The 25328-nt window shown below is 39.3% G+C and overlaps 2 protein-coding genes across 2 annotated transcripts; one reads left to right on the top strand and one right to left on the bottom strand.

The window, feature by feature from the left end:
• Positions 1-4831: 4831 nt before the first annotated feature.
• fabp6 (fatty acid binding protein 6, ileal (gastrotropin)) lies at positions 4832-8225 on the top strand. Its single transcript, XM_053478961.1, has 4 exons — positions 4832-4990; positions 6609-6784; positions 7033-7122; positions 8088-8225. The coding sequence occupies exons 1-4, from the start codon at positions 4924-4926 to the stop codon at positions 8148-8150; spliced, it is 396 nt and encodes a 131-aa protein (XP_053334936.1). The 5' UTR covers positions 4832-4923; the 3' UTR covers positions 8151-8225.
• Positions 8226-11817: 3592 nt separating this feature from the next.
• Positions 11818-23782, bottom strand: ccnjl (cyclin J-like). Its single transcript, XM_053477996.1, has 6 exons — positions 23463-23782; positions 22903-22996; positions 19632-19842; positions 12959-13258; positions 12651-12810; positions 11818-12490 (listed from the first exon to the last, which is right to left on the bottom strand). The coding sequence occupies exons 2-6, from the start codon at positions 22969-22971 to the stop codon at positions 12013-12015; spliced, it is 1218 nt and encodes a 405-aa protein (XP_053333971.1). The 5' UTR covers positions 22972-22996; positions 23463-23782; the 3' UTR covers positions 11818-12012.
• Positions 23783-25328: the final 1546 nt, after the last annotated feature.

Genomic DNA, 25328 nt, shown 5'->3' with positions numbered 1-25328 from the left:
GCACCTTCTAAAAAGTTCAACTTTTGTCTCGTCGGTCCACAAGGTATTTTCCCAAAAGTCTTGGCAATCATTGAGATGTTTTTTAGCAAAATTGAGACGAGCCTTGATGTTCTTTTTGCTTAAGTGGTTTGCGCCTTGGAAATCTGCCATGCAGGCCGTTTTTGCCCAGTCTCTTTCTTTTGGTGGAGTCGTGAACACTGACCTTAATTGAGGCAAGTGAGGCCTGCAGTTCTTTAGTTGTTGTCCTGGGGTCTTTTGTGGCCTCTTGGATGAGTTTGTCTCTGCGTTCTTGGGGTAATTTTGGTCGGCTGGCCACTCCTGGGAAGGTTCACCACTGTTCCATGTTTTTGCCATTTGTGGATGATGGCTCTCACTGTGGTTCGCTGGAGTCCCAAGGCTTTGGAAATGGCTTTATAACCTTTACCAGCCTGATAGATCTCAATTACTTTTGTTCTCATTTTTTTCTGAATTTCTTTGGATCTTGGCATAATGTCTAGCTTTTGAGGTGCTTTTGGTCTACTTCTCTGTGTCAGGTAGCTCCTATTTAAGTGATTTTTTGATTGAAACAGGTGTGGCAGTAATCAGGCCTGGGGGTGACTACAGAAATTGAACTTTTAACTGTGATAAACCACAGTTAAGTTATTTTTTAACAAGGGGGGGCAATTACTTTTTCACACAGGGCCATGTAGATTTGGAGTTTTTTTTCTCCCTTAATAACATAATCTTCATTTAAAAACTGCATTTTGTGTTCAATTATGTTATCTTTGACTAATAGTTAACGGTTTTTGATGAGCAGAAACATTTAAGTGTGACAAACATGCAAAAGAATAAGAAATCAGGAAGGGGGCAAATAGTTTTTCACACCACTGTATATATATATATATATATATATATATATATATTTTTTTTTTTTTTTTTTTTTTTACAGGGTCAGGTTGCAAGCTCGATGCCCAATTGTATCTGAGCACTTGGAAGTAAAGAACATTGCTCAATGGTCCAACAGTGGCAACCCAGTGGCATCAGGGCTTGAACTAGAGACCGCCTGGTCAGCAGTCCAACACCTTATCCACCAAGCTATAGCATAAAACGCCAACCCATGCATTTGTTTTGTCACCAAATCACAATATTTTTTTTTTAATCTACCTTACAGCTTACTGAGGTTGTCTTTGTATAAACTTGCTTTAATACATTTTGATTTAACCAGGGGTTCCTAATATATGTCCCTTATATAAGAGACATTATTTTGATTTGAGTCAACTAAAAGACATACCTTACTGTAGGGTTGACGGTACCTACAATTAATAATATCTCAAAATATATGATCATATCTGTTATCTATATACATTTATTTTCAGTGTCTAATCTTAGATTGAGTCAAATATTTGGATATTACTTTATACATGTAGACATTCGGAAGAAGCTGAAGAACCTGTAGCATATTTGTGCTTTATTTGAGCTTATGTATTTAATATTTATTCCGGGCATAAGGAAGAAAGGGTTTATTTGCCTTAAACAAACTAATCCTGTGTTGCAATTTAAGTTGTAATCTATGTGAAGCTGGCATTGAGTTTTATGTGTTGGAGGGCACTGACCTGTGGGTCATACACAAGGTGCGACCTGTATTTTCCCTTTCAGTCTAACTGCTCTGTAATGTCTTCAAATGTTCAAAATAGACTTTTAGAATCAAAAGTGCAGAAAATAAAAAAGGTTTATAAGGCCACTTAGCTAAAAAACAAAATCCTGCTTATTAATAGAGTATTTCACTTCAGTTTAACTGATCATCATAATAAACTGATCAACTATACCAGTAAAACCACATAGGTCTTGGGTCCCTGGGAGTGTGCTATGGTGTCCAGCACCAGTGAATCTATTTCTATTTAGGCATTTGGCAGACACCCTTATCCAGAGCGACTTACATTCACACTCATTATACATCTGAGCAGTTGAGGGTTAAGGGCCTTGCTCAAGGACCCAACAGTGGCAATGTGGTGTTCGTGGGGTTTGAATCTGGGATCTTCGAACCGTAGTCCAATGCCTTAACCATATCCTTAGGGTGCTGTGAGTTGCAGGGTGGAGCCTCTATGCATCAGACTTGGTTTTACAGTGCATCCAATATTTGCTCGTTCAGATGGATGTAGGCTCACGTCCCTGGCAGGCTGGGGTGTAATGAGTGTTTTGGTGCCTTTCTATTATGGCCAGTATTGACTTTTTCAGTGGTTTGTGCTGCGTTGGCTTTTCTTGGGATTGGAACAGACAGCCTAGCCTTTGGTCCCAGCAGACATACTGTAAATGAGTCTCCCTCAAAACTTATAGTCAACAGTTAACTAATATACTGTATAATTGATAATCAAGCTTATTCATTTCACCTAGTGGTGGTGTTAATGTTATGGCTGGTCGGTGTGTAAAATAATTGAAAAGGAGCATCAAATAAATAAGCATAAAATAAGTCATGCTTATAACCAGCAAACAGAGGCTGAATGATAAAGCAGTGTAGATGCTTTGAAAGTGAAAAAGTTTTAAAGGAAAACATTAATATATATTTGATAGTTAAAACACATTCTTTTTTAATATTTATTACCTGCATACATAAAAACATTAAAAAATATACTTTCACTCAAGTGGATTTTGGTTTACTTCCATTTGTAATTAAGCAATATTTCAACACATAAATCATTCTTTAATTATAATTTCAGTTTTCAGTTTTTACCGTTGCCTCTATAAGACTTCTCTCTACAGTATAAGACCTCTCTCTAAGACCTCTCTCTATAAGACCTCTCTCTGTAAGACATGCTCAGCAAACATTCTTATTCTGATGTGGTTTAAACTAGCTGCTTTCTGCACTTTGCAAATGTGTGGAATTACAGAATGTTAGGAACAGTTTGCTCGAGTATGCACAACATGCTGAAACAGCAAGATGACCCAGATTATCCAGTGTGTTCTGTCTGCAGTGTAAAGAGCTTTACTTGTATACAAGGGCAAGGTGAGGCTTCCTGTGCAGCCATTAATATGACTGTCACAGCTACATCCCAGCCCTTTTTTGTTGACCCAACATCGGCAAAATTTTGGTAACCTTTTGTCAGTGGTCTGACGTTGTGCCAACCTTGTGATTATCTCTTGAACCAACGTTGTGCCAACGTTGTGTAAATATCTCTCTCTCTCTCTCTCCCTATATATATATATATATATATATATATATATATATATATATATATATATATATACACACACACACATATATATATATATATATATATATATATATATATATATATATATAAATAAAATTTACCAAAAACAACCATAAAAACACATGATCATATGGATCTGTGCTATTTTTTGGCCTATATGACCCATTAAAAAATATTTTGCTCAGTTATGTTTGTATAATTGGTTTACATAATATAAAATTATTGCCTCACACCTCCAGGGTCACTCTGAGGCAAGTACGCATATACAGTACACACTCACAAGCTCATTCACACACTGTGGGGAATGTGTATTCTATTAAATTCCATTTAATTTTTCTTTTATAGCGCCTTTACCAGTTGTGTATGTGTGTCTTTGCCATGCAATGGAGGATGTACCTTGTTTCATGCCCAACTCTACTGGGATAGGCTATATATGATAAAGTGGTATAGATGATGAGTGAGTGAGTGAGTGAGTGAGAGAGAGAGAGCAAAACAAAAATAGCTATCTAATATTTCTCTACATCATTACCTGTTCAATAGCTTAAGTAGATTATTCTCTCTTAGAGATCTAATATTAAGATAAGTATTATATAATGAGATTAAAACCAAATACTAGCAAGCTAGCTTATATTGTGTAAACCAGTAAGTTAGAACAATAGTTTTGCAAGCTAACATTAGGGTCGATTAGGTTCGATTGTGTAAAACCATAACCAGGTTTGCTAACATTAGCCTGGGGATTATTTTGTGTAAAATCACTGTACAAGTTTGGTAGCAGGTGTAATGCTAACTACATATTTTAATTTTAATGTATAATATGTAAAACATGTAGTATCGGCTCATTGGTGTTTCGACATTGCCTGTAGCGTATGATTAGGAGTGTGTACCTGTGCGTCACCTGCCTTGTGCTCTAAGTTGCTTAGTTATAAGATAACGAATGAAAGGATGGATGTGTTATAGGAAGGTTATGGTATACAATGCACATAATTATGAATATTTTAATTGATTTATGATTTATGATTTGGTCCTTCATACATAAAGGCCTCGAGCTATACATGGAGTTCATTTATCTGACCTTGAAAGTAAAACTGCAGCAGAGGGTACTCGAAAAGCATACAAAGCTCATGTTTTATCAGCTCCAAAGCAAACGTACAAATGTACATACATATTTTAGTGAGTAGGTTATATTTTATTTACAAAAGTGGTGTTCAAGTCAAACCAGGACTTTTGCTTGTGCAGAATATCAGAACTCCTCTATATAATCCCCATTACACTAGTGCACTTATCCTAGTGTTTTATATGGACATATGGCCTTCTTTAAAAATGCACCATTCAAATGTTTTACTGTCGTTAAGAGTCTCCATCCGGACTGTACTCGAAGTCTTCTGTAAATGTCAATCGCATTTCGCATGGTCCTGGTTTGACTTGAACGCAGTACAACCCAATGTATGCTCAAGCACAGACTTACGGAAGTGAGTGAAGTCCTTCAGTAGAGATCTCCAGGGGTAATTTAACGCAGGTGAGCAACCTTGCGGTCAAACTTTTAACAACTTGTCATTTTGCCATCATACAGTTGTACAGGTTTATGGTCTGATTATGATAGTGCTGTTCTCATGTCATAAAGCTGCAGAGTCAGCAGGAGGAGATGTGTATTTAAGCAGAAGGAACGTATCCGTGAGTACCTTCCTCTAAAGTCAGCCGTCCGTTCATACCTCACAGACAGCATCTCTATTCAGCCATGTCTTTCTCTGGCAAGTGGGAGACTGAAACTCAGCAGGGATATGATGACTTCTGCAAACTTCTCGGTAAGTGATTTAGTGCCTGGAAATAGAGGTGTGAATTAGTGATGTGGTGAACAAGTCAGCTTTTTCAAGCTGGTGCCTTTTAGCTAAATGTTGAGAGCTGACGTGCAGATATGCAGAGCTTCTTTTTTTTTTTTTTGCAGAAATAGCCAATGCCATTAGTCTTGCGGTGTAATTTTATACAACATGTTTCCCAGGAAACCGTCCTTTCAAGATCTGATTTGTTAGACGTGGTGAAAACGTACAGGATTTAATTACGTTCATTACAGGGGGTGATCAGTTGTCAGAATAGAAGAATCTTCTTGATGAAGCAAGGACACAATAGACAAAGAGATGCGTAATGTTTTTGCATATTTAAATGCACATTTGGGAGACGCCTTTATCCAGAGCAACCTACAGAAGTGCTTTGATTTTTTTTTTTAAATACAGTTTATAGTTTATAGATACTATAAAACTTATGTTAGTAATAATAAAAAAAAAACTAGATGATGCTTTTTTTTTAGTATTTCATGATTTCAAAAAGAAGGTCTTTGTTTTTTTTGTATAATTATTTGTAGACACGAGTGACACAGTGCATTTTTTGGTTTTGTGAACAAGTACCAGTGTTTTAAATCGGCTACGTGCAGCTACAAGAAGTGGAATCAGTGGATAGTGTGGAAGAACATGGAAACATTGAAAACAAGTCATGCAGCTGCAGTCTAGATCATTTGCAGAGTTCAAATGGTGCACAGTGGTAGACCTGCCAGGAGTGAAATGACAAGCATGTGAGTGGCTTTAGTGGATAGAAATGGACCGATCCTCCTGATGTCGTTAATGAGAAACTGGCAGCATGAGGCAGGAAAAAACCCATGGAAGGGATAACTATGACCAATACAAGGTTGTGTGCAATAACAAAAGATGAGATCTGAGAGTTGTCAAGGGAGATCACAAGATCATGATGTGCGAATGCATCTCCGGGGATTGTTTTTGCTCAAGTTTTCCTTGGATTAGGTTTCATGCATGTCTGTAGTTAATGAATAAAATACATTTTAGATATTTATCCCTATTACGTTTGAATAAACATTAACAGGGCAAGTGAGTGCATATGGTAATATACCCATAAAAACACCTGGGGAATTATGAACATCTGCACACTCCCTGGACATTTCCATTTTTAAATTCTATTTCAATTCAGTTTTTTTTCCCACTGTACATAGTGTAAGTCGAAAGTTTTCTATATTTGTAAAGTTAAGTTTGTTTTAATATTTTCTATAGCTAAAGTTTTTCTATATTTTATTCCATAATTTATTTCTTTTTTATTTATTTGTTTTTTGGCACAGGTGGTCCTATGCGCATTTCACAAATAAAATTTGAAATGTCTTATTCAGAATAGTTCTGGGGACAGAGCGTTATCGAAATATGTGGTTTTCATCTCTTTCCATTATTGGTTTAAATTTTGGCGATATTTTATATGGGGTCTATGGGTTAATATTCTGAGAATTTCAGCAGCACATGCAGGGGTTTTCCACATCTGTGTAAGCAAACCTTGCTGCAAGGACGAAGACACATAGCACTTAGGTCAAAGAGACAGTATTTAAACTTAAAATAGGACAAAGACAATAAATAGTCTTTTGCATTTCAGGTATCCCCGATGATGTGATTGAGAAGGGTCGTGATTACAAGCTTGTGACAGAAGTGGTTCAGAATGGCAACGAGTTCTCTTGGACTCAGCATTACCCAGCCAAACACAGCGTCACCAACAAATTCATCATCGGTAAGGAGTGCGACATGGAGACGATCGGAGGAAAGAAGTTCAAGGTAAGCCTGAGACTGTCCCTCTTGTACCAATAACAGTTCAGTCCTTGTTATAACTTATCATTGAAAAATGAACAAGATCCAAAGCTCTACTGTATACTTACACTTTGGGGGGAAGGGGGTGGGGGGTTAGAGCTCAGCAAGACATCATCACTGCACTGAATACAGATTTGATTGATTAAGATTATTTTTTTAAAGTAAATCGATCTATTGTAAGATCTGTGAATGGGATTTATTCTTAACGTCACCAGGCAACCGTCACCATGGAAGGGGACAAGCTGAGGACACAATTCCCCAACTACAACCACATAGTCGAGATCAGCGGAGGGAAACTGGTTGAGGTACATCAGTGAATAACAATGAATAGACTGTGCTAATAGACTGAACTTTTTAAGGTGATAATTATTTATGCTGCTGTTCCTAGGTGTTCTAGGACAGTATATTTAGATTATTAATTATATAGAATATAATGACACACTTATTACTTCTTTGATCTTCTATATGATCTTAAATATCATAAAAAGAATCAAATCCTTACTACATTATACTAACTCAAGAACAGCTTGGGTATTGGTATGTATTGCATACTATATTCTTATACACCGATCAGCCATAACACGAACGCAACCACAAATTGAATTGAAAAACATTGATTAGCAGCTATATAACAGTGAAATGGTAAAAGGATCATGGACACCCAAGGTGCGTTTATGCCTGTGGGGAACAAAGACCAGCCCGTCCGTTCTGATCCCATGGAAAAAAAACAATGTAATGTAGTACAAAAGCTGGCCATGATGAAAAAAAGGCACCAGAACACTCAGTGCATCACAGCCTGCCGCAATGGGCTTAGCAGGCAATGAAATCAATCAAATCAAGCATCCCTGGAATGCGCTGGAGAAACATGTCCGATCACCCAGTAACCCACGGCACCCAAAAGATCCACATCTAACGTCCCGGTGCCAGACACCACAACACGACTCCAGAGGTCTTATGGAATCATGGCCTGAGGGGACAGACCTTTCCCCCGGTGGCACAAGTGGAAGCTACACAATATTGGGTGTAATGTTCTGCATTGTGATTTTTATGGCTGATCGTTGTACTTGCATTGAATTAAATGGTAAAAAAAAAATACAGAATTTCTAGGAATTTAAACAAGACAAAAACTTTTTCCCTTTTTTTCCCAATAACATGTGAACGCACTTTAACTTTGCCATGAACGTCAAGATTTCACACACTGCTGATTTATTTCCACATGATCTCTGTATGTAGAAAATGACTAACGTGAGTACCCTTCTTTGCTACACAGACTTCCACAGCCACCTCAGCTAAAGGTCCGGTCGTCCTCATCCGGACCAGCAAGAGAGTCTAAACGCATCACCATGCTTGTGTATGACATTACCAACATATTCAATAAACATTGAAATAAAATCTCTTCATGTGCTTATCCATGTGTTTTAAAATGTAGTTTTTGTTCACATACGAATGCTGAGAAATCTAATTATCGTCATTAACATTTTCGTCACTAAATTGCTACCACTAGGGGGCAGTCAGCTTTCAGAATGTGTTCCTGCCCCGAGGGTAGGTTGTACCCCTGTTACAATCCTTGCCAGTTCTCTTTGTTTCGGAACATTGTGAGAGCATTGGGTCGACGCTGCTGAAGGATTTATTGCAGCACATCGGGTGTTTTTAAACAAAGTCTTAAGCTATGATGTGAAAAATAGCGCAACACAAACAATTAAAAGGTCAGATTGTTGCATCCTCTCAAACTAGTCTCCATGCGGAAATTCATTTTAATTTCCAACCCTTCACTTTTTTTTATTTTATAAAAAAAAAAAGGGGAAAAAAAAAGCTTTTACGCTTATGTTGCGAATGCATGTTTTACTTTGGGTTTGGAAAGAACCCTCTCTAATAATTAAAAGTGTGCCAGCACTCCCCCCCTCCCTCCGCCGTTCAAACAAAGGTTGTGAAAATGATCCATTACTCAACTGCCCCCCTACCTCCACCACCCTACAATCCTTTCTTCACACCGGCTCAGACATGTGGTGTACCTCCCTGGGCCTACACATGTACCCCCAACAGAGCACTCGCACAAAGGCGCCTCCCTCCTCCCCTCCTTCCCTCGCAGGCTTCCTCTCTGTCGTCTTCCAGCCAATATCTTTAATTACTCAGATAAGACGGCTCTCTCAACAGACCCACTAATCTAGCATGACATCCCATTCTGTGGGTTTACACCTTATCAGGCTCACATCAGCCTGCGATGTCACAATGAGAGTGTCTTGCTCATTCAAACAGTACAGATTGTCAGAAGAGCAAATAGGACACAAGATACACCGAGTTCAGTTAAAAAACACAAATACTGACTTCTAAATACAGCATTAGGGTTTTAAATGTTGTTCAGGGTTTTTAATTAAGACCTTAATGGATTGTTCTTTGATCTAGATCATCCCAAAGAGTCTTGACATCCTATACAAATGCAAGTATTTTAAATTAAACCAGAAAATGAACTCCTAACCACTATATCTAGATTTCAAAGATATTAATAGCAATGAGAGATCATTAGGTTAGATTATAAACCAATTGATTATAAGATGATTGCTGAGTGTAAACACAGCATTAACTGGAGGTAGTGTTTGCTTGTCATAACACTGACCTCTGCAGTGCATCATTAGGAAGCAATTTGGAATACATTTTCCCTCTGTTTTTTTTTTTTTTTTTTGGGCCGGTCTTCGATCCGGAAAATCTTTAGCCCATGCTCTTTATGTTTGCTCTTTATTCGCTGTTTAGCGACAGGAAAGAGTGTCATGCCGAGCAGGAATCTCCTCCATTGTGTTGTATGTAGCGCATGGGGAGGGGGGGGGTGTAGACAGAGAGAGAGAAGGGGAGAGCGAAGGGGGAGGGGGGGATATGAGGTCTTGGAGACAGAGAGGGACAGAGGGAGGGCACTGCATTCTGGGGTGGGGCTAAAGGAAGAGCGCTCCCCACTCCTTTCTGACCTTTTCATGTGCAACGACTCTACATTCATATTAAAAACACACGTGATCTATGCAAACAAACTGCTTTTACTATTTAGTATAGTATGTAACCAAGAAAAAAAAAAAAAAAAAAAAAAAGACACACCTTTTTTTTTTTGCATTTATTTTTTTTAGGGATTTTATATCCAAATGGCATATTTTCCTCCCTGTCCCCACTGGCCTTAATCTCCTACACAAATACAGGCTTTTAAATAAAACCATAGACCACTGAATGGACTCCATCAGTACTCTCTGGTCTACTAAATGTCTAGATTGAACAGACATTGGTTGCAATGTGCAACATTTTCTTGGTGGAACATATTGTCTTTTAAAAATCACTGCCTTCTAGCAGTAATATTTAGTTATAAAAACACTAAGGCTAAAAATAATAAACAAAAATGTAGTGGTAAAACAAATAATGTAACAAATCTACAGTAACAGATGAAATTAATGGTTATGTATTGCACACACAAAGGTTTCACTGAAATACAATGAACTGAAATACAAAACAGTGCCTATATCCGGTACAGTGAACACAATTAATCTACATACATAACGAGACATCAACATAAAGGTTTTTGTACATGTTCTGGGGATAAAAACTAATCCTGAAGCTCATGACTCATGAATAAAATGAACGAAAACAAAAACAAGAATTAGGAAAAAAAAAAAAAAAAAAAAAAAGCAATGGCATACATTGAGGTAGTTCAAGATCCAGGACTGTCAGAGGATGATTTGGATCTGAAGTCCAGTAAAGTGGTTAAAAAGCTTATCATTTAAGCAGGTCATAAAGCAGACACTTTGGTCTTGCTGCTGGTTGATTTTATTGTGCAGTTGACATCCCTGTAAAACTCACCAAAACCCTGAGATACATGGACTCAGAGTTAGCGTTGGTCTAATCTTTAGTGTTCTGAAGAAAAAAATAATAAAATGTGTCTGCTTCATGAATATTCAGCTTCGCTCAGAATTTCAGAACGAGCCGTTTGGAATGACAAAAATACATCATCTTTGTTGTCTTTTTACCCATCACAGTGTCATCGAGCTCACCCATGTGTGCGTATAGATCTCCCACAACCGGCGGATCAGTAGTATAGCGGATTAAGTAACTGTATAATATTATTTAATCTAAAATCTGACAAATACGTCCACGGTTTCGTAGCATGTGATTGGACAATGACTGTTTTGTCAGTCAGGACCGAAGGATGGCGTGTGAGGTAATTGGCATGCACTACAATGACTTAATGGATGAGGTAAAAGACAATGAAGTCATCTTTCTATGGTAGTGAGCTTAGCATGGGTAACTCAAGGAGCCCCCTCTCCCCCTCCCCTGCTTGGGTAAGCAGCTTGTAAAGCTCAGCTTCCTCCAGCGTGAGCTGTTGAGGCGACGGGACAGATGCCTCGTTCCCCTGGGGTTTCCCCCTCCATCTGCCTGCAGGAAGGCCAGAGGGAAGGGGCTCTAAGCCAAAAGCTGCAAGTAACCTTCCTTATAGACACGGTCACCTTTAAAGCAGATCAAATACAAACACTTCAACATACAAACCCACTTCATACAAACAAACATCGGCTGGTACTTTTTTTTCAACGGCATTTTCTTTTCCTTTCAAGTAATCTGTGCATCCCTGATATGTGTTTTATTAAGTCACTGTAAACGATAGCAAAAAGGGATACTGGTATCTCAGTCATAAAGTCAGCGTCCGACTTTTAAGGCAGCAGCATCAAGGACGACACAGTAATTCCAGTGTGAAATTTCAAGGATGCCTTATTTAAAAAAGAAAAAAACTAAACAAAAAAAACAGCAGTTTGGGAAGCTGATCTCCATCATTTCTCTCCTTAAGGCTTTGTACGGAACTAAAATGCTCCTATGGGATGTTTCTAAGTGTCTGATAATCATATCTCACAGCGCTGGCATTTTATTTCCCTCCCATCACGTTCTCAGAATGAATTAGCCCGAACACATACACAGGCATGCTGTAGTCGTTTCTCAAAATAGACAGAGCAAGAGGCACCTAGGTGTTTAGGGGGGGGGGGGGGGGAGTATAGAGGTCCACATTTGAGAATGTTTCAACTTAATACTATGACCTTTGATGAATCTGTTCGGCTGTGGGCCTTCTGTTTGGAGAGTCTGTGCCTATGGCTGAGGGTGGATGGCGCCGGGGAGGCAGAGAGAAGGGTGGAGGACAGCGGGCGCCCCGAGGTCGGTCTGTCCTCCCTCTCCTGGCGTCACCTGTCGAAACATCCGGCTGCGAAGCTGTGATGTGAGCCCAGGTAGCCGTTAGCGTAAGCCAGGCTGACGCAGGGCCGTGGTTCTGTCGCCATGCTCACCTGCATGGAAAGGGGGCCCTGCAAGGGCAAACCGCACAGCCCTGATGCCAGACTTGGGAAAGAAGGGAATGATGCAGTCGGCATGGAGGAAGAAAGCAGGGTCGTCTGGTGCGGCTGGAGGTATTCCCGCGTACTCACGGCACCCATGGCCTGGCACTCGGCCAGCATGTGGAGCTGCGCCAGAGCAGGGGAGTGCTGCGTGAGCGAGGGGTAGCTGCCAGTCTGGAGCAGTAGCTGCTGCGACGTGGATGCAGGGTGTCTCTGCAAGGCGGAGGGAACAGGGCCGGGCGAAGCGTGAGCTTGAGGTTGTGCACCCTGACTCGACGAGGGTGATGACTTGGACTTGTTGGCTTCCTTCACGTCATTGTCATGCGCACTGTAAAAAATAAAAAAATTATTAAAATCAATAAAGGTATTTTACAAATATGTATAAATTATATATATATATATATATATATATATATATATATATATATAAAATACATGTTCTATTTGCATGCTCTACTGATGGCTTTGTTATGATTTGAAGTTCTTACAGCAGCATGAGCTGGATGCATGGAGTTAGATGATCCCAGGAATATCCTGTGAGCAGGTGGAGCACTGTAGTCCAGCTCGGGGAAATCTGCAGACAAATGCGAGAGGCTGCGATGCAGGCGGCTGCCACCTGTGAGGGTCTGAAGCTTAAGAAGGCGTGATCTGGGACAAAAACAAGTATCCAGGATGAAATGACGATCACGAGACCCACCCATATATATTATAATCTTTGCAGCCATTAAAAAAAAAAATTATCTATTTTGTCTAATTTTATCTCTAGGTGTTATTCACCATCTCTAACTGCATTCACCTTGCAGGGAAATCTCCAGGAAGTAGTGTGTGTATTTGTCCATGAACGCTTTGGTCTTGGACAGTGAGGTCAAGGGCCAGCCGTTGTGCAGGTCGCCCTCCTGCACGGCCGCGTGGAGGTAGTAGTCGATGAAGTGAGCTGGCGTGGGCATGCAGAGGTTCCAGCCGAAGGTCTCCAGCAGAAGCAATTCCATTTTGATGAGGTCGCGCTTGTTCAGGGCCAGGTTGAGGCTGCACATGAAGCCCAGCGTGTTTAACTGCTCCAGCTTAGGCACACGGTCCTCCTTCTCCTCAAACTTGCCTATACAAAAGTGGAACGGGGAGAAAATGGAAAAACTTCACAGTAAGCAAATGTACTGTACTTCATTTTTTTCTCAGTTTAATCACAAGCAAACAAGCTTAAACTAAAGAATTGATGTTGTAATCATACGGTCATTAATCATGTCATGTGCACAGATCTGATTTTCAGATCTAAATCAAATCAGCAGCGAGTCAAAACAACAACCACCACTAGCACAGAGGACAACAAGAACACTGATTATATTCAGTAAAAGAACGGGGTTATTTACACGATATTTCGCAAAACTTTGTGGAATTTTCTTTGTAACTACTCAGGAAATTAACATGCAGATGTTGGGTGTTTTAGCAGACATACGTATTCATATAAAGGACAAATGATGCGAACGTCAACAGATGAGACAGGAAAAAACAGAACTGTGCAAAGAAGATTGCGATGTGTACACATCCTTCTATGTCTCTAACCCTCCACATGTATATACTGTAACAATCTATTATTATTATTTAGAATCTGGTTCCTCTAGAGTTTTTTTTCTCTCATCATCACGGTCACACCTCTGGCTTGTTCATTGGAGGACTGAACATACAGTTTATCCCATTTTGTGATGATGCCCATTGCTGAATGTGCTATACAAACAAAACACTAATATCTGTAAGTGAAATGTATGTTAAGCAAATTTGTCAGTGAGTAATTGGTCGTCTTTTATAAATCACATCACATTTACCAGGAACTTTAAAAAAAAAAAAAAAAAAACAAGACAAGCCTAATTACACAGGGAAAAAAGCCATAATGACAGAAAGGCTGAACATGTTTGTGTTTGCTGGCTGGGAAAAGGAGACCCGAAACTCATTTCTGCGAGCCTCTATTCACACGTTTCCCTGTTGGCATTTCAGGCATCACAATCTCAGAGACGTCAGTTTGCCAGCCTGAACAAGTAATTATCACACACAGACTAGAGCCCAGATCGCTCATTCCTTCCACATACCAGAGTGTGTTTATAAAACGCAGGATGCCTGTGCAGATTCTGCTTTCATGTACAGCCGCTCCGAGCAGATAAGACTGCGCTTAAAAGCCGTATCCATACGCAAATTTGAAAGCTGTGAATTTCACGTGGAAATGAGTTAGACATGTAGCAAATAAACCCCTTTCTTTGGAGGAAATTCCTTTAAGCTGAGGCCGCGTAGAGTGAGCTATACTGGTCTAAAATGACACACCGGTGGGAATCTAAACACCGTTTGTAGTGCGGTCGAGCAAACCTACAAAGGTTGCGCTAAGAACATGTTGACTAACCAAACGTAGTGCGTGTTGAAGAGGAAAGGAAAATGACTTTGGAATTTATTGATAAAAGAAAAATGGCAGGCAAAGCAAGGTGGACAAATAAGGGAATACAGTTTGAAAATAAGTTCCTTTCAGCCTGCAGAGATGATTACATTTAAAGCTCGTATGAATATGAAGACCTTTGTATTTGTATGTATTCTAAGGTACATGAGATATTTAAGGCAAATCTGTAAAACAGAACACAACATGGTGAATGTCTATTGGGATACAGTACCATTTAAAAGTTAGGAAATTTTGCATACAAGTTTAAATTTATTTTCTACATCATTTTAGAACAATATTGGAAATTTTCCAAAATAAAAACACAACACACATGGCTTTGGGTAATTAAGTAACAACAGTCAGTTGTTATTTTAAGACATGAAGGTCAGCTGTTCTGGAAGAGCTCTTGTAAGAACAGTATTGTCAAGCACATTTGCAAAACCCATTAAGCACCATGATGAAACCGGCTTCTCATAAAGACCTTCCCAGGAAAGCAAGACCAAAACCGCAGAGTTCATTTAAAGCTACCAGCCGCAAAAAAAATAATAAAATAAAAAAAAAAAAACACCTATTAACAAACAGCACCTCAGATAAGAGCTATTACGAAGACTTTACAGATCATACGCAGCAGATACATCTCAATATCAACTATTCAAAAGAGATTATTGCATATTCTGGACGCCTTCAGCATTGCTTTCCAACGTAGAGCAAAATAAACATCAGGAAGGACCATGAAGTTTGAAGGTGTGTCCAAACTTTTGACTGGTGGTGAAAATCAAAGCTCATTATCTTCTTCGGCATTTGTCCTAACGGATGCAAATATTTGCACTCGACTGCAAGGGTCACGTTCAGCCTGTCTGGCGGTCTCTAAAATCCAAATACGGTATAAAGATTCAATTAAAAGCTACTGTGTCAAAGTGGTTTGGAGACATTTACTGTATACTAAGCCTTTTTTCAATAGCCTATTAAGGAGCTTTGCTAATTTCGCTCTGGCGCCAGCCTGGTGTGTGGTGGTGCGCTTGAGTAACAGTTCGCTATAAAGTAACGCTCCGTGCATTCGCTCTACGCTCTGTTTCAGCGCACCTCACACAGCTGTTAAAATTCTTCATGAGCCATCTTAAGTTGGTAAAGACCCTAGTGGAGGAAAAACTTGGACTTTTCTGAGTCTTTTTCAGATCATGTTTCTATAAAAATGTCTTTATGTATGTTATCCAAGTTACATGCATGCATCACACACACACACACCCCTGCAGAGAGTCCTGCTTTGGCTGGAATTCCTTTCCTTCACTTTTTGAACCCCCCCTCTCTCCCTCCCTTTTGTGCTAGGTGTTAATATCTTTACTGCAAAGACCTAGCCCTCCTGTATTACTTCCCCTGCATTTAGATGCCACAATAATAAAGGCAGGATGACCCCTGACCTCTCCAGCTCAGGCTTGTGCGTTCACAGAGGGCCCCTGTCTTCAGATCAGTAGCGGGTACGGAGGGGGACCTGGGCCGAGGAGCAGGGGGTCAATAAAATTCCCCACAAGCGGTGCTCATGCCTGCATTCTTTTGAAGAAAACAGATTGGCTTGAACACCTTGAATTTAACTGATTGTTTAGATGTTTTGTTTGCATGATGAAAGCAGGCATAAAATAGTGATTTATTAAAAGAATTATTTCAATTGTTTATATTAGAAACAAAAATGTCAAAACAATGTTAAACAAGAGTTTAACTTTCTTAATTCCCTCATCTTTTTATCACCGAGCATGGTATATTTACTAGCAAATTTTTTTTTACCTTTATGGAGCCTTTTTTTTTTTTTTTAAACAATGACGCACCAGCATCTGTAGCAAGCACACAAGGCTCTGTTTTCGCAATTATCTGTGGTGTATTAATTCTCTTCATTAGCATCAAACCTCAGGGGAACGTCCGTCACACTAATCTGAATATCAGGAACCCTGCTGAGTGTTTCAGTTCAAACATGACCCTCTAGGCTACTCAGCCCTCCCCCCTTCCTCTCGGGCCAGAGGAGGGAGAAAGAGGGAGGAGAGGATGCAGCGATATGGCCGTGGATGTGCTAATCTCCACAGCTTTCTCAAAAAACACACACAAAAAGAAAAAGAAACATGCTTGAGTTTTCTTTCAAGTCGGGAAACATTACGAATCCATCACTGTTACACTTCTGCACAGGAATGGTGTTTACTTGCCATTTCAGCTGAATGGATTCTGGATAAAAGTACACTGTCCTCATTTTTACATACTTTGTGCAGAGTCAAGCCTTAAACCCGGATCCCAGATCGAACCTCATGTCCCAGGAAAAAACTAAACAAAAAAAAAAAAAAAAAAAGAGGAAATTCGGTACGTTTCTGCTGTGAGCTGCTCTCCTCCCCCCCTCGCGCACAGCTGATAACACCAGGCACAAGAGTGCATCCATGCGTCCCCCAAACCTGCCCATGGCCACTGCTCAAGCTTTATTATCAAAACAGCAGCTCTAAGAGCAGTCCATTAGCTCTGTAATTATCTAGCGCTTGCTTAGTCTCAGCGTCAAGCCTGATTAAATTTTTCTTCTCCACATGTTCCTGGAAAAATTGTTTAGAATAAAGAACTAACCGAAGGTGAAGGACTTCCTTGAAAGCAGACAAGCTTAGACGAAAGAGTGAGTCACAAAATACGCCGGCAATTTCAGACGCGAAATTAAGAAAACGTGGCAGAGGCGGAAGGCTCTGAAAAGGCTTAATAGATTCTGAGAGGCTTATTTAAAAGGAACAATTTGTCTTGGTGTCTTTGTACTGAATGGACACCTTTAATACAATAGTTTTTTTTTTTTTTTTTTTTTAAATAATAATAATAAAAAAAAAAACTCTCTGCTTTCACGGTCATTGTGGATTGATGCATAGTTTTAAAGCGTGTCCTGTTTGTAATTTTTTATTTCATCATCGAACGAACAGAATATAAGACTGCAGAGAAGAAATCGTAACAAAATCTTAAAGAACACGCTGAAATTTTAAAAAAGAAAAAAATGTTTAATGGATTCTGAGAGGCATAATGTTTCATTCACGAAGTGAGCAATGCCCCTCCATTTGTCAAAACAAATAATGTCCTTGGTCTTTTGGAAAAAGCTTTTTTTTTTTTTTTTTCTTCACTCCCCCCCCTCCCCGGGTCTGGCCTGGAGCAGGTCTCTATAGCCCCATCTTACCCCCCCCACCCCCAAAAAAAGCCAATGCAACAATAGCGGCTGTAGCTGCAGCAGCCTGAATCAATGAGACAGAAAAAGCAGGGATACTCTAAACCTAGAGCATCAGCAAGGTCATTACTCATTCAGTCTTGTGCAATTAATTAATGTCTGTACCGCACCAATTGCCAGCCAGCCCTAACCAATGCCCCCCCACGCCCACCCCCCAGCCTTTGTCCTTTCCTGAAATCATGCACCTTTGTGAATAACAGGAGGAAGAAAAAACAAAGATCCTCCACTCAAGACAAGTCATCTTGAAAACAAACCGAGGTGTGTGTCAGAATAAATAAGGGCTTTGTCTGCCGACAGTGTTATGCTGTTCATGACGCACTGAATGAACACAGATATTCTACAAGGTTTTAAAAACGTACATCCTGGTTACACTGAAACAAAACAACACCTGCCCTAGAGAAATGTATCTGTCGATATATGATAAATAAAGAATAAAACACCTAAGGGCATGCTGTAATAAGGAAATAATCAATGACGTCTCGGCGTGATACAGATTTACTGTTTCCCCCCCCCTAACAAATTTGGATCATTTTTATCTCTTTGTAGTTATACTTAACACTGTGGAACATCTGTAAAACAGCGTTACTGTCATCGCTTCCCGCTTGTGACTTACTGCAGCTATAAACAAACAGTCGTTTCTGCACCGGCGTCTCGTTTCGCTCTCTCTCACTGTTTGTCATGTTACCGTCAAACCACAATGCCCTATGTCGAGGCAGGGAAGGGCTCTATTCATGTGAAATACACACATCCTTACAGAAACGTTCACTGTATCAACAACTCAAGAGTCTGTCATTCAAGTGCAAGTTATTATAAAATGGCATTAATACAAATTGCAGCTGGAACTACTGCCCAAGTCAAGCACTAACAGCGCTGTGGTATAAAACATGCACAATTCTGAGTTTATATAATTATACAAAAAGCCAGTTTTGCTGGCAGTTAAATTTAATTGGTATGTAATAGATCTGGGCTCAGTGGGTTAAAAAAAAATGAGATTTGTCCATAATATTAGAGATTTAGAAAGGATGATTGATAAAAAAAAAAAAAGAAGAATTACATAAAAATAATGCTTCTGTAATACATAAAAAAAAATCTTCAAATATTTTTTCAAAACTAACACTCTGGCTCAGTTAGGTCAATCAAAGTATAAAACAGAAACGTGCCTGCTTCTAAAATTCTGCTGCCAAACATCTGGAAAGAACCAACATTAACAAAGTTGTTTGCCCAAACCTGTGTATCTGACCTGTGCCTCGTTTTCACCTTGCTTTGTTTGCATGTAAGGAGACATGAATGCAACTGATAACACACCCCGTTGCATTGCTTTAAACGCTGATATACAGCTGGTTCAGCCTGCAAATTTCCTGAGTAATAAATCTCATTAAGAGATCAGACCCTGTGGCAGTACCACAAAAAGCAACTGCAGCATGATTTTATGTGTGAATGCTACATTCTCCAATCGTTTCACTAGCCTAAACATGGTTATAGTTGCTTAGCTTTAAAAAAAAAAAAAAAAAAAAAGTTACAGTCCTAGCTTGTAAATGTTGCCATGGTGACTAACTGAGGGTTCCTTTGGGGTCTGGAAAAAGCAACACTCGTCTTGGAAAACAACGCAGAGCGCCAACTACTCTGTGCGACCTTCCAGCATACAAAGGTCACACCGGATAGAGTAGCAAATCGTTATGATGGAAACTGAAGCCGTGGTTCAGAAATTCAATTCTTTAATCAGTACTAAAATCATTAAAGTAATTCAATGCTCCAACTTTGCTAGCTCACTCAATCCTTTCATGAAAAACACTAAGCACAGACTGTTCAGATTAAAAGCTGTTAACTTACTGGCTAGGAGAAGGCAGGAAAGGGCGATGACGTAAAGTTGTCTCACGGCTACGTCATAATGGTCCATAAAAAGGTCGAGCAGGTAGACAGCCAGGTGGCGTGCTGTGGGGCACAGCTGGTAGCGATTACTGAGGACGGCGAGCAGGTCGGCAAAGTAGCGCCTCATTCCGATCTGCGGCGAATGGGCATGGTATGTAGGTAACTTCAGCTCCTGGGGATGGATAAGGAGGGGAAATAAAAGAAATTAGCCCTAGGTGATGGTACAGACATGTCGCAAGTCAAGGTAAAAAAGAAGGGGAAAAAAACAAACAAACAAACAAAAAAGGGGCAAACCACTCAAAATTAAAAATTATTAGAAATATCTTACAAAAGTTACACGTTGGCCATAAATAAACTAAGTGGGATTATTCCACAACGTTCAAACATGACTTCAAGGCAAATCAGAGATTTATATTAATGTGCTGTTTTAATACCTTATCATTCCTATTATGTAGGAATGATGGGCATTATGTATTAGCTCACATAATCCAGTTTAAAGCTTTTAATAAACAAATGAAAACTGCTTTTCTTAAACAAGGACGAATTGTTATGGAAACGCTTTCAATAAGGAGACATTTATTTAACATATACAAAGGCGTTTTCAGTGTCAGCACTACGAAACGGGCAAGTTTTCCATCACAAGAAAGTCTTTAAGACAGAGGCCTTTGCTTTGCGGGAACACAACAAACTGTGTGTTTTTTTTTTTGTTTGGCTTTGTTGTGTGGTTACAACACGCATTATTGTGAGACCATAACAGATTCATATACTCACCCACTAAATCGCCAATTAGAAACATATGCATAAGCATTTTGATACCACTCTGGCCTTTGACGTTCTACGGCACATCAGACGGCTTTATGATGGCAGTTTGAAAAAGCACTGGTTCCTGTGCTGGCCCAATCACCATGTCTCTCAGCCATCTGTCCCTTAGGGCATAAAGGGCTAAGTCTCGACCCTCTCAAGCAGCCCTTTTTTTGTGTGTGTGTGTCTCGGCTGGCCACAATTTAGACGACTCTACAGCTGCTGCTCTCTCTGAATGTCCAATGAGATTGGTCAAATACACGTCTCTACACTGCTACAGGCCTCTTAAAGGCTCTTCGTCTGTAAACCCCTTGAGTTAGAAGAACTCACCAGAATTCACCAATAAAATACAATGACAAAAGTAGAGGAAGTACATCCAGCCAAACCGGTTTAATCAATCGCTGTTCTTTCTTATGTTTGTTTTCACTCCGCTGCTTCCAGAGTGCGCGGGATCGGGAACGTGCTTTTCACACATTTTAATGGCACGTAAAACAAGAACAAGCTCAAATGCTCCAACTTTGTTTAATTGATAGCACATGCAGTGTGACATTATACTGCACATACCATACTTATTACCAAGTTCGCTGGAAATATTTATATTTGTCACTAAATAAAGCCGTCAGTCTAATCTGGCATGTTAAATTAAACACCATTTAAACAGGGCTGCTTCTCATTACAGCCATGTGCAGACAAGACCCTAAATCTCACAAATTCAGAAACGAGAGGAAAGCAATAAAGACAGCATTGGCGGGGGTGGCGCGTTCAAGCAAGCAGTCAGGCATGGCGAAACAAGAGCGCAAACTTCTGCTGATCTGTTCAATGATTAAGTTAATAATTCTGTATTTCATTCCTGAATAATACGCACAAGAGGACAGATTATTCTTATTCAGCATGCTGCCACTGCAGTAACAATGACTCCTGTGTATGTTTTCACTCGGTTCTTACAAATAGCTGCATAGACAGATTTAATTCACTGTATTAAAACTCTGTACAGGGGTTTTACGAACAGAGGCGGTAACTCAAACAGAAATCTTTTGTGTATGTGTGTATATATAAATATATATATATAAAGATACTGTGCCCAGAGACATAAACAGTAAATCATAGCTCCGTAATAAATATCGCAGCAACAAAAGTGTTGCATTCATTTTAATAATATTTTTCACGCCATTAAGTATGTATGAACTGTTATTTTTTTGCTCGACTCCTATGAAGTTGAAAGCTAAGTTAATAATGGAGGTTGTTTTCAAAGCTCTGCTGGTCTTTAAATAGTCAAACGCACACCCAGGTTTAGGTATAAATACTGCTTTGCTTAGGTGTCACTAAAGCTAGATATTACAAAATGTAAATTTAGGCTTACCTCAAAAAAATACACACTGATGTTCACTATCTAGACATATGCATTATTATATTGTCTTCAAAGCCCCACAATAGTTACGTAGATCCGCTTAAGTCAGTGTAACTTAATCAGCTACATCAGATTTAAAGCTAAATTTAAAGCGCATTCATTAACTACTTAAAACATTGTTCCTTACCCTTGCACTGACATTACTTCTTGAAGTAAAAAGAAATGTAGATATATCTTTAACTATTAAGTGCTAGTTTCAATTTGTGCCAACAATTAAACTTGTTAATAGTCAAACTCAAGTACAAACAAACAAACGGACCACTTCCACTTTGCATTCCTAGCCGGATGTGTGATTGAAATACAGCCCCCTCATAAACAGGGCAGACAATAAAAGAGCGTCGCACATGCCCACTCCACAGACAACAGGCCAGACTGAGAAAACACACACTTTAGCCTTCACACTACTCTTGGCAAACTTAAACACAGGCCCCAGCTGACAAGCTCAGGCATACTGAAATCCCACAGCCCTCATATAGATCAGACTTCTTTTGCAATTCTTTCAAACAAATTAAGCATGGAGGTTTTTACTCAAACGAGACATGGCTGTACAAAATAAAGAACATTTCTTCCTTTTTTTTCTTTCTAAATGAAGACAATGATGCTTTTATTGTACCTTTTTTGGAGAGCTGTGCAGATCTTAAAACTATTAAAGAGTTTTTAATAGGAAAAAAGGAATATTACACATGTTACACATCCCTAATGCTGACAGTGAGGAAAAGAGCAGGGTAATGTAGTTACGCTGTCCACTGAGTAACCTTTTTTCTACAGGACATGCAAAATTTCACACCTTTGCTTCGAGGACAGATGGGAATCAGACCTATCCAAGTTAACACAAACCCTGTAACACAATCCATGCATCACAGTGTAGTTTCAGTAAAAACAAACAGTATCAAACATTTCTTGGATGGGAACAAACTTTGGGACACTTTTTGCAACTAGTCACCAAATGGATAAACTGCTGTGAAATTAGCCTAGTTAAAGCTAAAAGTTTGGTAGTAAAAATAGATGATGTTGAAAATTCACCTTAATTCTTAGAGCTTGATGGATATCTGAGGCGAGCTGGCTTTTCCACCACTGTCCCTCTGCTTCCATCTTTCCATCCAGGGAGGCCCTCAGCCTTAAACCAAGAAAAAATAGAGGAAAAAAATTAAATACATTTAAAAAAATAAGACCAGCATTGAGACTAATGAGAGAGTAGACATTTAATAAACATTTTCTCCATTTGCTTGTTCTTTCAAGAATCTCCTTAGACGTGTGTTTCATCACAACAATAAACACTTAAACTTGTTTGGTACACGAGGTGGGACGAGTTTCCACATTTAGCCAAAGTTTTACAAGACTTACTGATTTAACCCTTCCTGAAAGTAACACTGGAGTAAACTCCAGGATTAAATGGACACACTGGTTCGCGGACACCAAACACACACACACACACACCACGAGTAAGTAGCTCGTTACAGCCACAACTGCGAAACTAAAAAGAGTTGCGACGTTAAAATGTAACTCTTCTCGCCGACAACTTTAACAAAGAGAGACGGAGAACAGGACCAGGATAAAAGCCTCGGTGTTTAGTGAGTGTTTACCTCTCAGCCCGCGGTGTTTGCAGTGAACAGAGAACGACGCTCCGAGTCCCTTTGTCTCAGAGCCGCTGCATTTTTTTTTCGGGAGCCGCACCACACACACACACACACACACACACACACACACCGCGCGCACACAAAAAATAACAGCCGGCTTCACGCGCTCGTGTGCATGTGCATTCCGCTCAGAGCCAGGTTTCCCCCCGACCTTCTCTCACACACAAGTTGGACTTTCTAGAAAGATGTGTATGTGTGGGTGTTTGCTTTCTTTTTTTTTCTCTGTCTCTCTCTCTCTCTCTCGGGCGCGCGCGCGCTGTCTGTCATGTGCGGTGTTCCCCCAGCGGCCGGAGCGGAGCGGACCGCCTAATGATACTGTAGAGTGACTGAGTGAGAGAGAGAGAGGACACAGCTGAGGAAGGGCAGGGGGGGGGGGGCGGCGATGGTGGAGCAGCTCGAGAACGCGCACACAACTGCGCACGCGCCCTGATTTGCTCGTCCACGTGCTGCACTGTGACCTGTGATCTGTTTCCCATACTTATTCATTTAATCGTGTAAACACACACACACACACTCTATGGGAAATTTGGGAATGTGCCGCCTTATTTACTATTAATAATTCAAATGCCCACTATATATATATTATATAATAACTGATTCAGGAATGATTAAATGATTGCATGAATAATCGCAATTAACCATTTTAATAACCTAATATATAAACCTATATGTATTAATTTAATTATTACAATTTTTAATTATAAAAAATGTCATATTTTATATATAACGAAATTAATCATGATTAAACTAACCCACGAAAAGATTTAATAATATGTACAAAAAACAGTTTTATTTAACATCAATTAATTGTTTTCTTTAAGAGCAGCACGGTGGTTAGTGCTGTCGCTTTGCATCTCCAGGGTCCAGGTTTGATTCCCTACCAGGCTCGATTCCCGTCTCTGTTTTCATGGAGTTAACTTGTTCTTCCTGTGCTTAGTGGGTTTCCTCCGAGTCCGTTCCCAAATTGCCTGTAGTATGTGTGTGTGCCCTGCAAAGGATTGGCACCCTGGGACAGGTTCCAGCTACACAACCCCGACCCCCAAAAAACAATATTTACAAAATATCTATATAAAATTTAAATGCCATATGTTAATGAGTATAAATAAACAAAATAGCAATATGAAAACAATTATATTTAAATAATATCTAATTGTCATGTTTTAACAAGAATATACTTAAAATATTAATTTACCAATAATATTGGTTTTCCTTAACTTAACCTAATTAACATACCTATTAACTGGTAGTAACAACTAGTATATTGGTATATTACTTTAATATTATAATAATAATAATATTAATAATATTATTATTTTTTATTTTTTTTATTTTTTAAATAACATTTACAATCCAGTTATATTATTTTTTTTGTTTTTTGATTAATCACACAATTAATTGTGTGTGTGTCACTGACTGTGTGGTTTAGATCACACGTGTATCTCATATCAATAATGTAATGACGCTAATGCATGTGACGTCACAGTTTCTGTTGTACAGTTTATCCGGGAGTCAGTGCTTTGCTCAGGTGGAGTCGGAGCTGACTACTGAAAGATCTGCGTTTAATAATCTGATGATTGAAGGCGTGGCTTCTGGTTCACTCACTGTTGATGAATGGAACTAAACAATCCCGAGTCTTTTCAAATTAAGAGACCCCGGCATTTTATGACGCTTTATACACGTTCGACCACTAGATGGCCACTTGATTTTGAAAACTCCACGAAAAATACAGTGAATTTCTTTCATACATTTCTTTAGGGGGAGGGACTTTTACGAGTTATTATTTATATCACATTATTTAAAAATTATATAATT

This window comes from Clarias gariepinus, chromosome 19 (assembly GCF_024256425.1).
Source record: "Clarias gariepinus isolate MV-2021 ecotype Netherlands chromosome 19, CGAR_prim_01v2, whole genome shotgun sequence".
Lineage (NCBI taxonomy): Eukaryota > Metazoa > Chordata > Actinopteri > Siluriformes > Clariidae > Clarias > Clarias gariepinus.
The sequence above is the reverse complement of the archived record's forward strand: the minus strand, read 5'-3'. Positions and strand labels throughout refer to the sequence as shown.

Coding starts and splice junctions, on each gene's coding strand:
- fabp6 (XM_053478961.1), top strand. CDS start 4,924: ATGTCTTTCTCTGGCAAGTGGGAGACTGAAACTCAGCAGGGATATGAT. Junction 4,991..6,608: donor TGACTTCTGCAAACTTCTCG/GTAAGTGATTTA, acceptor TTTGCATTTCAG/GTATCCCCGATGATGTGATT. Junction 7,123..8,087: donor GCGGAGGGAAACTGGTTGAG/GTACATCAGTGA, acceptor TTTGCTACACAG/ACTTCCACAGCCACCTCAGC.
- ccnjl (XM_053477996.1), bottom strand. CDS start 22,971: ATGGAAGCAGAGGGACAGTGGTGGAAAAGCCAGCTCGCCTCAGATATC. Junction 19,843..22,902: donor ATCAAGCTCTAAGAATTAAG/GTGAATTTTCAA, acceptor ATCCATCCCCAG/GAGCTGAAGTTACCTACATA. Junction 13,259..19,631: donor TTCCTGCCTTCTCCTAGCCA/GTAAGTTAACAG, acceptor ACTTTTGTATAG/GCAAGTTTGAGGAGAAGGAG.